Below are 13017 nucleotides of genomic sequence, written 5' to 3'. Positions count from 1 at the left end.
AAGGCCGGAGGGGAGAATGACGGGTAGAAAACTGGGACCTGGGGGGCTGCATACCTGAGCACTTGGTTCTAGGCTCCTTGGACGCAGGGTGCTGGTCTCTCTGATGCCCACATACTCTTTCTCTAAAGGCTATCATAATGCGGTGACACGTCTTTTATTCAAGCATCTATTAATCACATGTCTTCTGGGCACCTACTCTGTGCCAGGCATAAAACCACATGCTGAGGAAAAAATGTAGGTTTTTTTTTTTTTTAAATGTAGTTATTAGACAAGGGAGCTGCTCATGAGAACGTCACCATCTAGAGGAGCTAGATATCTAAGCCAACAATTACAGGACAGCATGGTAAAAGCTATTTTGGACGTGCTATGGGAGCACGGCAAAAAGCATTGGGCTTCAGGGACAGTGGGCATCACAGAAAACTTCCTGGAGGAGGTTATGTCTGTTTGAGACATGAAGGGTATGGGTGGAAAGAGTAGAGGAAACATGGCAAAAGTCATGGCATTTTTTCTGAAACTACAAGTATTTTAGTTCAATATTGTTGATGGAGAAGAGGCAAGTAATCAAAGATCTTGTGTGTTGGGTCAAAGAGTTCAAAGTGTATCCTAACAGCAGTGGAAAGCCATCGATAGGTTTTCTGCCAGTGAAGGGACATGATCATTTTTGCTTTTAAGAAGGTCATTGGCAGAAGAGTAAAGAACGGAGATGAGACAAGGGGCCAGCTGGGAGAGTAGGGTAGAATTCCAAGTTTTACAAATAAAAATGAGGAGAGCCTGTTTTGGTGTGGAATGGAGACAGATTTGGAGGACATCTGATAGAATCAACAAGATCTAGTGATAAATTGGGAGTCAAGAGTGAAAAAGAGGGCGTTCATGAGGTCTCCTATCTTTCTAATTTGGTGACCCATTGAATGGTGAACCCATTTGACAAGATAAGGAATTCAGGGAAAGAGAATCAAGTACAGCATTTGTTTTTTCTTTTGTTGAGGAATGAGGAGAGAACGATAAATTCGACATAAATATAAATGTCTTCAGGATTTGCGAAACATCCAAAAGATCCAGGAGGTAATTGGATATGGGGATCTAGAACTCACAAGTGAGAGGTCTAGGTTGCAAATAACAAAGTTGAGGGTCATCTACAGCTAAAATTAAAGATATGGGAGTAAGTGAGTTGGCTTAGATGCAAAAACACACAGTGGGAAGATGGTCCAAAAATTGGCTGGCTTCCTTCATTAGACCATAGATTGGGAGCCATTGGCAGGCAGGGAAGGTGGACTGTGAGTCTGCACCCGCCCAAACGAGCACACTCCTCAAGTAGGCAATTTGGAGAGGCTACTGAATGATCGGCTGGATGAAAGACTTCTCTCTTCCCACCCACTGAGCCTCTCCCATCCTTCTCTACCCAGTGGTGGGTGTGGCTTCTGCTCCCTGAGCACTGTGATAGGCAGAGTCCTCGCAAGAAGCCTACCGAGGATGGCCTTTTTAAATTCACTTGCCCCCTTCTTATTTTAGTTTTCAACTTTAACAATTTAACCTCAAACTCCTCCAATTTAACCTCAGAAAACCCCCGTTTTATTCAAATCCACGAATACCATTAGTCCGAGTTCCCAGTCCAGACTGCATTCGGCAAGACAAGCGTGCTGAGCAGGGTGTTTCTATAAAGGATGCGTACTGGGGACACTATGGAGCAGGGACCTCACCCTGAGAGCCGCCTTATAAACTCCAGGGCAGGGTCTGGGGCGCCGTGCCACCCTCCTTAGGCTTAATGCTGAGATGGCACTCCCAGGCAGCTGACATGAAAGCAGCCTCATTAAAGGGTCAGCGTCATTAGGGTGATGAGCCAGTTGTTGCTTGGAGATCCAGCGGGGATGAAAGACGCGGGGTGAAGACGCCCTGCGTTCCCCTGGCTTGGTTGGGCAGGGCTTCCAAGGGCCGATGAAAGCTAGGGGAACTGGGCTCAAAGTGTCTCTTCTTGCATTTCCTGGGAGGAAGGTAGTCCACTCCAAGGTCAGGAAGGTAGTAGTGGGGGCTCTTACCCTCCAGAGTCCTGGGTCACCGAGTCCCCAACGCAACCCAGACTCTCCCGAACCTTACTGGAGACTCTCTAGGATTGGGAGTTGCTATGGCAACGAGGCTCTCAGCCTACTGAGAGAACTCAGGCCTAGAGAGGCATCACCCTCCTGTACCCCCTACTTCCGACCCACGGGTAAAGTGGCGCCCCCTACGCACAGGAACCGTTCCTGGGCCCCTGGCCCGGCTCGGAGACCACCGTGGACCTCCGGAGGCGGGAGGCCGCTCTGGCCCCAAGCGGAGCCTCTCGATGGTAGACGGACTCGAGGGAGCCCCTCTGGGCGCAGCGCAGCCGAGCTGCTCGATGCTCCAGCCGGAAGTGCTCTTCACCGCCTGCCTCCCACCCGCCTCTTTGGTCCCGGCGGTAAGATGGCGGCTGCCGCGGAGTGCGATGTGGTAATGGCGGCGACCGAGCCAGAGCTGCTCGATGACGAGGAAGCGAAGAGGTAACCGGGTAGCAGGGTAGTAGAAGGGGCGAGCTGCAGCTCTGTGGTCCCGGGAAACCCATTCCTTTCATGATGCAACCCTGTTGCGGCGACGCCCCGCCCTCCGCGACACCCCCACCCCAAGTCCGGATGGACCCCCTGAAGGGGCGCTCGCGGAGGTCGGCCCTCCCCTCCTGCTTCCGCCTGGCTGGAGAGCTGAGGCGCGGCCTGGTTCCCCCAAGCATGGAGGAATGTCGCCCGCATTGTAGAGGCCGGGTTTCGGAGGGGATCTCAGGTCTGTTGTGGGGTGGGGGAGGCTGCGCGGCGACGATGACGACTTCCTACATCACCCCGACCCCCGCCTGCTCTTGTTAACTTCTGTGCATTGTTGTCTATCAGCACTTTGCAGCTCCGAAGCCCATGTTCTCCTCATCCCCCTCTCCCTAGTACCGTATCCCAGCGATCACGAGCCTAGGTCCGAGTATGTCTTCATTATTGACCGGGTGCCCCCCCTCACGGTACCCCGGAGGTCGGAGATGAGAGAGAAAGAAGGAAGAGTGAGGGGTTTGTCTCATGCTCTACAGGTCAAACTCCGGCCCTGCCGTCCTTCCGGACTAAGATCCTCATTCTTCCCAGGACTGTTCTTTCTTAAGCAGCAGAGAGGAAGGCAGCTGCTTGGGCGCTGTTGGCACTGCTGGGCAGCCGCAGTGGCTCGAGATTGCCAGTCTGGGCTAGCCAAGGGAGCTGCTGAGTGAGTGGTTTTCGAGAACGCTCTGGATTCTGGCTACAGCTAAGGCAGGTCTTTGGAACACAGTTGTGGGTAGTCGTACTTGTCCTGCTCCTGAAGGAGAATTAACAAAATGGTTCTGGAAGCCTGGAGCCCTTTCCTTATCAACTGCAGAATAATTGACTACATTGCCCTCAGTCTCCTTCCCTCCCCTTTCTTATCTTTCTACTAAACCCTGTCTCTCTGGCTTCATTCTGGCTCCTTGAGATTCGAAACCAGGATTCTAAGGATGTTTTGTTATCCAAGTTAAAATACGGGGAGGTACTCAGGGTGGGGGATGAATAGTTACCAAGCTTCAGGGTAGTTTACTGCAGCCTGTGTCCCAAGATCTGGTGAGAACTGAGAGGTCTGACAAAGTGTAGGAAGTCCTTGGGATAATCAGAGAAGGCAGGATAGCAGAATCTAAGTCTCTCTCTGTTTTTAGTTTTGAGTTTTCACCGCATACCTATTTCTCCGGTGTTGAGGATTAAGCATCATTAACGATGCCACAACCTCCCCTCCCCGCTCGGGCACATACCGAGTTTACATTAATTGCACGGATTTACTCGGGATTGTAAAGAGTTCCGGGGGGTGGGGGGTTGGTGCTATGGAGACTTGGGCTATGTGTAGTAATTTGAAAAAAAAATTTCCCGTACATAATACAGATCTCTGATGTAGGGATTGTCCCTAATTTGGGTTTTACTTCAAAGCCCTCTATCTAAAGCAGGTCCTTTTCTTTAAAAACAAAACAAAAACGCATGGCCTTAGAGGATATTCTAAGATAAAATTATAGTAAATGAACCTTGAGTTATATTAAGAAACACAAAATGTATGATGCTGTAATCTGACCACATCACACAAAAACATATTTGGTAGAAGAGGTGTCAACCTAGGTTAACTCTGCCTTGTTACGTGGAATTTAAGATATCATTGATTGTAAAATGCACAGGTGTTTCATCTGCCACTAAGAAAGGACAGATACATCATTGCTGAATAGACTTCTATGTTACACACATTTATATAGCTCTTTTATCAAAAAAATTTTTTTTAATGTTTTATTTATTTTGATACAGAGAGAGACAGAGCATGAGCGGGGGAGGGGCAGAGAGAGAAGGGGACACAGAACCGGAAGCAGCTCCAGGCTCCGAGCTAGCTGTCAGCACAGAGCCCGACGCGGGGCTCGAACCCACGAACGTGAGATCTGACCTGAGCCAAAGTCGGAGGCTCAACCGACTGAGCCACCCAGGCGCCCCTATATAGCTCTTTTAGATGTAATTTAAAATGGATATTTATTATATACCACTTATGTGAGCCAATCAAAAGGAAAATATAGTGAAAGAAACAAAAAAAATCACACGTTGACTTTCTGCCATATAAGGCATCCATGGAGGATAAAGTAGGCACTGGGATCTGCTAATAAGAAAAAGCCATATTTGTGTATGGTTTTCCAATGCTGAAAATGGACTGACGATGTAGAAGTTTTGGAGGAAGATGGTTTTACATTTTTCATGTGTCCTGGAATCCTCTGTAGCCATAGCAGAAGGCAGGGGTAGAGACATCCCTTACAGATGCCCTTTACCATCTGGCTTGGTTAGATATTGGGCCAAGTTGGTGTCTCTTATTACAGTCCTATTACCAGTTCACTTGGGGACCCAGGAGTTGATGGGTCTCTTGGGTTGTTTTTGTAAAGTCTAGCAAGGAGTCCTTCCTTCCTTACATCTTGGCTCAAGGGCTTGCTGCTGCTGCTGCTAAATTGTTATGGTCCCGCAGCGGCACAATGAGAGGAGCTTTCAAGCCATGGGGCCTCATGGCTGCAGCATTTTAAGTGGCTACATGTTTTATTTCATTAACTTTAGTGTCTCTAGAGAGAAAAGAAATGGACTTCAATATTTTTTTGCTTGTCACTCTGACAAAGTTCTTTTTCCTCCATAGCAGCTGAGAGGCTAAAATAAAAGATGTATTAGTTGGCATTCCAAAATAGATCAGGGTTCTGAACATGAAGATTATTTATTTCTCTTTGCCCACCAGAACAGATAAAACTACTTGGGGAGCCAGAAGGCTGAATCACAGAGGTTTTACAATTCAACTAATTTAATTTTAATTTCAAGCCTTACATTTTCCTGGGAAGATGCTGATTGCTTTATCTAATGTATGAATACTTGTCTTGGGTGAAGGCTTTCAGGTCGCATTTCCTGGGCTGGGGAGGTCACTGTAGGTAGTCTTTATTATGGTAAAATCGAAGGATTTCAAGTTGCTCACACTTCTGTGTCTCAGAGTTTATCTAGTATGACTGGATAATAGGGTCTAGAAGAACCAACCGAAGCCATAGATTTTGGAGACAGAACATCCTTATCTGATTCCTTGATCTGATGATCTTGTCTGTATCTTTGTAAATGCAAGCAAGAACCCTTCTTAGTATCGGAAACTCTGTAGTTTGCTTTCTATTTCTCTTCCTGTTGCTGCTGGGAAGCCCTGAACCCTTAATCCATATCCCAGGGTCTGCAGTAGGTGCTCTTTATTTTACTACAGCTTCCTGGGACATTTTGGTGTTCGACGCCATAGCCAAAAGCTTGTGGCGTTGTCTCCCCCAGCCCTTCTTCCTGTTTTAAAATCTTAAGATGTTTGCCTCGCTAAACTTTCTCATGAAGTTCATGAAATGAAGCTAGACATTTCAGTAGGCCTGCAAGCTGAATGGGATATTATCTTTGACCTTAAACCCAAATCCGTGAAAACACTGCTTGCAGCCTTTATTTTCATTTTGGTATACTTGAAGTGTGGGGCCAGGGAGGTGGGTAAAATAAGTCATGGCTAAGGAAGGGATAAACCTAGGAATAGACAGTCCTGATCCAGCAAATTAATTGAATCTGATTAAAATTTTTACGTTTATTTTTGAGAGAGAGGGAGAGGAGACAGCGCGAGCAGGGGAGGGGCAGAGAGAGGGAGACACTGAATCTGAAGCCGGCTCCAGGCTCCGAGCTGTCGGCACAGCGCCTCGTACAGGCTCAAACTCGCGGACCGTGAGATCAGGACTTGAGCTGAAGGGACTCTTAACTGACTGAGCCCCCCCAGGTGCCCCGAATTGAATCTGATTTTAACAAGTGGCAAAATTGTTAAATCAGGGGCACGTGGCTGGCTCAGTCAGTAGAGCATGTCACTCTTGATTTCAGGGTTGTGAGTTCAAGCCCCAAGTTGGGGGTAGAGATTAATTAAAAATAAAATCTTTTTGAAAAAAATTATTCAGTCGTAACTAGAGGTAAGACAGAACACAGGAGAAAGGTCTCTCTGCCTTTACTGCTTTAATTCAGGTTTACATACTAACCAAAGCCAGATACCAACCAAATTGAGCCAAGTTGAATGGCAGTTGCTCTAGTGTCTAGCTTATTCCAACGACCAGAACTCTGATTGGCTTAAGCCCAGGCTTATCGAACATTCTAGCCAATCAGGGATGAGTATAGTCATTGAAGCTAGTATTTTGAAAGTTTTTAAAAGCTGAGTACTGGGCACTTGCCTTTGCTTTTTTTCTCTAGGACTTTAGAAGATTGGAGAACAATGGTCAGCGGCTGCCTAGGTGCCTTGTGGTCTGATGCACAGTTCCTCTGAGAGCCCATTTCTCCCTTACTCCACTAATGTTTGGTCCCTTTTCTTCAGTGCTGAGTGATGTGGAAGTTACTTAGAGGTCGTTCCAGGTATTCCTTTAACTGTCTGAATTCCAGCAGTAAGGACAGGATTCATCGTGCAAATCATCCCAATGTCTATTCATTTTATTAGATTGACAGTTTGTTTTCTTCCCCATCCAGATCAAAATAGCAGTTCCTGTGTTTTATCCCACCACTGGCCGGGGGGGGGGAGGGGGGATGAATGTTTGAGGCTTTTGAGAATGAAAATATGGGGAGGAATATTTGACTTTCAAAGTCTAATTCCGACACCTAATATTCTAGTGTCATGTGACTTTAAGTTTATGCGGGGAGGCTAGATTGTCAGATCAAAGTGTTAACCGTCTCTTCTGATTCTATTATTAGCCTTTGGGGGAAGGGTGTGTGAGGCAAGTAGCATTTTCTCTTGTTTTTGGTGTTTCTGTCCTGAGAGTTTTTCCTCTGGCAGTTTGCTCTGAGATCGTCAGCCTCCTGTTAAAGTGAGGAACCAAGAGAACCCTGGAAGCAGCATGCCAGTTGATAATCTTAATTATAGCTCCTTAGTTCTAGATTTTTGTTGTGTACTAATGTCTCTAGGAGGGAAGTAGTGGATCTCACAGAATGGGGAACCAAGGGATAGGAAATGGAGGGTTTGGGGGTGTGTTAGGAAAACAAGCCTCTGGCTCTTGCTGAAAGGCCAGTGCCTTGTGGACTCCAGAGTGGCTTCTGAGAAGCTTGTTTCTCCAGGAGTAAAGGTCAGGTAGATGCCACAGATTGTGATCCCTCCCATTTAAGGAACTAGCATAAATGTGTTACAGTTGAGTCAACTGTTTCATGTGATTATCTTTTCTGCCTGCATTAATGGGATTTCCGTCTGGATTGATCGATTAGTTGGTTGCTTTCTCCCCCTCTGAATAAGACATTGCCGACTCCAGAGTGTCGCCTGGTGTCCTTCCCTGCATGAGCGGTAGAGAGTGCTAATGCCCTGTGCAGCCTGTGTCTGTGACTCCACTTGATGCCTCTTGCTCCCTCTGGCTCTGCTCTGCCCCTGTCGAGGCTTCCCCCTCAGTGTCTAGAAAGAGAACAATTTGCACTGGTATTTTAATGAGTTTTCTTCATCTTGCTCCCCTCTCTTTTGGGAGAAGGCTGGATATTTTAGTTGTGCTTTACAGTGAAAGCAGAAGCTGTTTATTCTAAAGCAAATTGGGTAAAGGAAGCCAGGTGGCTCACTTTTACCAACTGGTAGCCATTGGAGAGCCCACCCTCTGTTTTCTCCGGACCGTCATGAAGCCTTTATTCAGACTCAGCATATAGCACTTGCGTTTAGCAAGCACTGAATCTGTAGAATTGTTCCAAGTCCTATGTGGCTTCCACCTACAACACTTGTCACTTCATCCCTAGACTAGTTACAAAAGGAAGAACAATTTACTCATTTGGTAAGCTGGAATAAAAGTAGAGCTCCTGGGCTCCTTTTTATTCTCATGGAGGTCAGAGAGAGTACAGCACGAAAAAGGCCCTGTGACATGCCTTTGGGGACAAGAGGTCTTGGACTGTGGGAAGGAAGAAGGAATTTCTACACTGAGACTGGCCAAGATCCCGTAAATTCTAAAGGGTGGAGGACATTTCTAGAAACGGGTAACTAGTAAACTTGACTGAATAAAAGAAATGGGTGCAACAATCAGTGAAGATGACATTTTGGAATTAGTCATTATGAAGGTATAAAGAATATTTGATTCATGGGCAGTATAAAGTATTATTGTTAGTAGATACCCTTTTTTTTCTTAATGTTTGTTAATTTTGAAAGAGCGTGCAAGTGGGAGAGTGGTTGAGACACAGGGAGACAGACTCCGAATCAGGTTCTAAGCTACAAGCTGTCAATGCAGAGCCTGATGTGGGGCTCGAACCCATGAATTGTGAGGTCATGACTGATTGAGCCACCCAGGCACCCCTTCTAAGATTCTTCCTGCCAATAAAATAGTCTCCAAAATCAGAGGCCCTGTAACACTCCTGTACCCTAACAGAAGAAATCATCTTGTCCTGAGTTGTAATTTTAGCAGTTAGATGTTTCTTCCACATTAAGCGTAGCAGAATACATCAAGAGAATGCAAAAAAAAAAAAAAAAAAAAAACGGGGGAAAAAGATCTCATTCAAGGTTCTGCATCTCTTTTGATATTTTGATATAATAATTATTAAATTATTATTCGTGGAGAGCTGAATGTTATTAAAAGTATATTGTAGCCAAATACTTGAAATAGGTAAAAGCAGTCAGGTATGTTTTTGTCATACAAAAATCAAGTGTTTTCTAGGTTGCAAATAGAGAATAGTGCTAGTTTGTATTTTTCCTGCACTGAGGTAACTAAATCTTAAAATGATATGGTACAAATGATGAAGTATCTTATCCCTCTTTTTTTTTTTTTAACGTTTATTTATTTTTAAGACAGAGTGCAAACACGGGAGGGGCACAGAGAGGGAGACACAGAATCTGAAACGGGCTCCAGGCTCTGAGCTGTCAGCACAGAACCTGATGCAGGTCTCGAACCCACAAACCACGAGATCATGACCTGAGCCGAAGTCGGACACTTAACTGACTGAGCCACCCAGGTGGCCCTCTCATCCCTCTTTTAATAATTCACAAATGCTGAAACATGAAGCAGTTCCAAAGAGAACCAAGTCATTGAGGATGTTTTAAAAACTACCACCCAGTGAATCCTGCATTAATGAAAGCTGATGAGTAAAACTCTGTGTAACTCTTTCACTGCTAAAAGATAGACCAGTTGGCCCAAGGCCAAGATCTTGTTTAAATGTTCAACTTGGAAGCATTTAGAGAGAAAATGGAGATTTTTGTAGGGCATCAAATTGGGGTCATGTCGCAATGTCAACTGCAGTGTTTTAAGGTGTGTTTAATTTAGCCGAGCTGTAAATGTGCAAAGTTGACCGGTGATCGAAAGCCCCAGGTGCTGACTGATCATATGAGGCTGAGCCCTGCTAAGACCTGTGTGATGGGGGCGCCTGGGTGGCTCGGTCGGTTAAGCGTCCGGCTTTGGCTCAGGTCACAATCTCACAGTTCGTGGGTTCAAGCCCCGCGTCAGGCTCTGTGCTGACAGCTAACTCAGAGCCTGGAGCCTATTTCGGATTCTGTGTCTCCCTCTCTCTCTCTGACCCTCCCCTGCTCGTGCTGTGTCTCTCTGCCTCTCAAAAATAAAGTAAAAAAACATAAAAAAAAAAAAAAAGAAAGACCTGTGTGATACCAAACGATTCCTTTGGCCATTTGTTGGGGTAATCAGCATCTGTGATGCTAAACTGGGGGAGAGAGTATAACTGCATGGTCAGAGGACACACAGATTTTTAACACATGTGTAGTGTAGAAGAGCAGGTATCAGGCTGCAGTTTTCTGATTGATGGAGTTATTTCCAAAAAATAAATAACATTTTAAAAAAGCAAAGCAGACCAAGAGTGGAATGTAGTCTGCTGATCTGTATGGCAGAGAGAAGGCCCGCCAGGCGCTCTGGAGCTGACCCTATTTGGAACCCTCCCTATACCTCCAAAGAGGTTAGAGACTTTTAAGAAATCTTTTAGCGGCTCTTTTCACAGGAATTTGTTGCTGGCTGTTAAAAGGGAAAGGACTGGTTTGGTGGAGGCTTGAGTCTTTCCTTCCCCGTGCTTCCTGGTGAGTCAGAGTGGCATAACTTATTCTGCTTAGAGATTGGGTGGGAAATTGTATAAATTAGTTTTAATCTAAAAACCTTGGTGCCGCTGACAGGATCGATGGGGGGAAAAAATCACCAGACTCTTGGGAGTTAGGGAACGTGTGCAGCTGCCCGGGATGCCTCTGGCTCTTCCTCTGCTGAAGGACATGTGACAGTGTCACCATAACCACTTCAGGGGGCCAGGGTCTTCCTTGGGAATGCTTTGAAAATCGGAGAAAGCACTAGCGATGTGGTTTAGCTATTAATAGCTCCATTCGGTCAGTTAGGGTCACGTCTATATTTTGATGTGATATTGTATTTCCGGGGTTCACCTGAATTTCGTTTTGTGGCCTCAGAAAATAATTGGTAGTTTAATCAATCCCTTCTGGAATCCTTTCCTCTTTTTGGTTAGTCCAGGTGAGCCTAGTTAATCTTAATTCTCTCCCAGTGCCGTTGTGTTTTGGTCGGCACATGTTGTAACCTCACTTGGTTATCAGTCGACTCTGGCAACGGGTGGTGTGACAGACACCAGTGTCAGACTGCCCTCAGCTCCGGTGTTAACCAGCTCTTCTCCTTCTCTTCCAGTCCCACGCCTTTGACATCTCATCCTTCAGTCCCTTTGCTGTAAAGGCAACTTGAACAAGCTTCAGCCCTTTCTCAGACTCCCAGGGCAGGACTTGAATGGATTTGACCCTGGAATTGTTCCTGATGCAGCCTTGTTCAGTTCTTGCTGCTGCCATGCTGGATTCCAAAGATCCACTTTTTCCTCGGCTGGTCTCACAGGGTCAGGCCCATTGGTTAAAGCTGGTCGCGTACTTGGTGGGGAGGTTCAAAATGAAGGAGGGACTCCACTTTGGGAGTTGGACCTGGAGGCAAAAAATAAGCATTCAGCCTAAAAGCACCAAGTGCCCATTGTTTAGGCAGCTGTTAATCACCCATGTTTCTATGAAAATAAGTCCTTTTCATGAGGCAGTTGTGTGGGAATAGCTAATTCTGGCCTGATGCTGTGCAGTGTGAGGTTAAAAACATGGTAACTTGTCACAACACAATTCTTCTTGTTCTTTCTGTTGTGGGCTGACTCTACATTACTCGCTTTGTTTGCTCTAGAATGGAATCTACTCACCATTTACTAAAATGAAATGCATTTCTTGGGGGAGGCAAAGTCCAGTTCACTAGGTCTTGCATCTTAAAGAGAAAGGAGTCCTGCTCGCTCTGTGACTAATTGTTAGGAATGTCATTTAGCTTGTTTAGATCCAGATTGTAGTTCTGGAGTTGGATTTTACACGCTGTGGCTATTTGATGTCTACATTTGAAGAAATTCACGTTTGTTGCCCATGTCTTGTTCCTAGCAAGACAGATTAATTTTTTAAAGTTTTAGGCAATAGTTAGAGATGAGCATTAGAGAGAAAGCTAAGCGTGGTGGATAGCACACAGGCTTTGGAATCTGACCGGTGTGGGTCCACATCCTGGCCTTGGGCCAGTTTTTAACCTCTACCCCTTCTCACTCCTGTGAGAAATGAGAATAATGAAACACGTGGTAAGAGGATAATGGATGGAAAGTACCAGACTTCAGTAATTATTACTGACTTTCCAAAGAGATCATCCTTTGCCTTTTTACTAGAAGCCAGTGCTGAACTTCCTCATATCCGTGGGAGGCAGAGTTTCCGGACAGAAAGAGCACCTTCCTGCGGGGAGCTCTGCAGATTGCTTTACCTCTGACTAACCAGCTTTATACTGCGGATACCGTCTCTTGTCTGCGTGCCTGGATGCCTTTGGTTTTCCTCAAGGATTTGTGTATTCTCGGCCACTAGCCTAAAAGAGAAAGCTAGATCTTCTCAGGTACACATTCAGTATTTCCTTTGAACTTCCCACTCCGCTTCTTCACAGTGGTTTGACTCAGCTTCTGACAGCCAGGGATGGGGGAGCCCTTTCTTCAGATCTCTTGGCACGTGTGCTCTTACAGGATAGGCTCCTCATCGTTTTTATAGTGCCTGCTTAACTGGGAGTTACAGGATGGTGTATACCATGTAGAAAGATTGGAGTTGGTTCTATAAATCTTGCAGTTGGGGGATCCTTCTTGAGGACTTTTAATAGCAGATGGCCACTTTACAGCATTGTGACAGTTGGTGTAATAAAATTATTCAAGCAGATTTATGTCCATCACAATTCAAATCTGTCAGCATTTGTAGATCATTCCCATTTTCCTTCCCCTTTCTTCTAGCAGCCTTTTCATGTTAGTAGAGCTTGCCAGAACAGTGATGGAGAAGAACAGAAAGGGAGATGGCCTCAATTTAAAAGGAGGGCAGCTTTGCTATTTTGTAGTTTAAAATATGTAGATAAATAAATCACAAATCTTCCCAGTAGCGATAACTGTAGAATCAAGCTGTAAACTCCCATACCATCACCAAGGTTAAGAACTAGGTACTTTTGTCCTTATTTCC

The 13017-nt window shown here is 45.6% G+C and overlaps 1 protein-coding gene across 2 annotated transcripts in view; it reads left to right on the top strand.

Moving 5' to 3' along the window:
- The first annotated feature begins 2407 nt into the window (after positions 1–2407).
- The window catches only part of DNAJC7 (DnaJ heat shock protein family (Hsp40) member C7), a 28091-nt gene continuing 17481 nt past the window's right edge, over positions 2408–13017 (top strand). The window contains exon 1 of one of the 2 annotated variants that reach the window (XM_029926853.1): positions 2408–2513. In XM_029926853.1, coding sequence (XP_029782713.1) covers positions 2437–2513 — 77 coding nt within the window. In that variant the 5' untranslated portion in view covers positions 2408–2436. Of the gene's footprint in view, positions 2514–6847; positions 6945–13017 lie in introns of those variants that run through there. The other variant, XM_029926854.1, reaches the window with a different exon arrangement.

Source organism: Suricata suricatta, chromosome 17 (genome assembly GCF_006229205.1).
Source record: "Suricata suricatta isolate VVHF042 chromosome 17, meerkat_22Aug2017_6uvM2_HiC, whole genome shotgun sequence".
Lineage (NCBI taxonomy): Eukaryota > Metazoa > Chordata > Mammalia > Carnivora > Herpestidae > Suricata > Suricata suricatta.
This window is presented reverse-complemented; position numbering and strand designations above follow the sequence as displayed.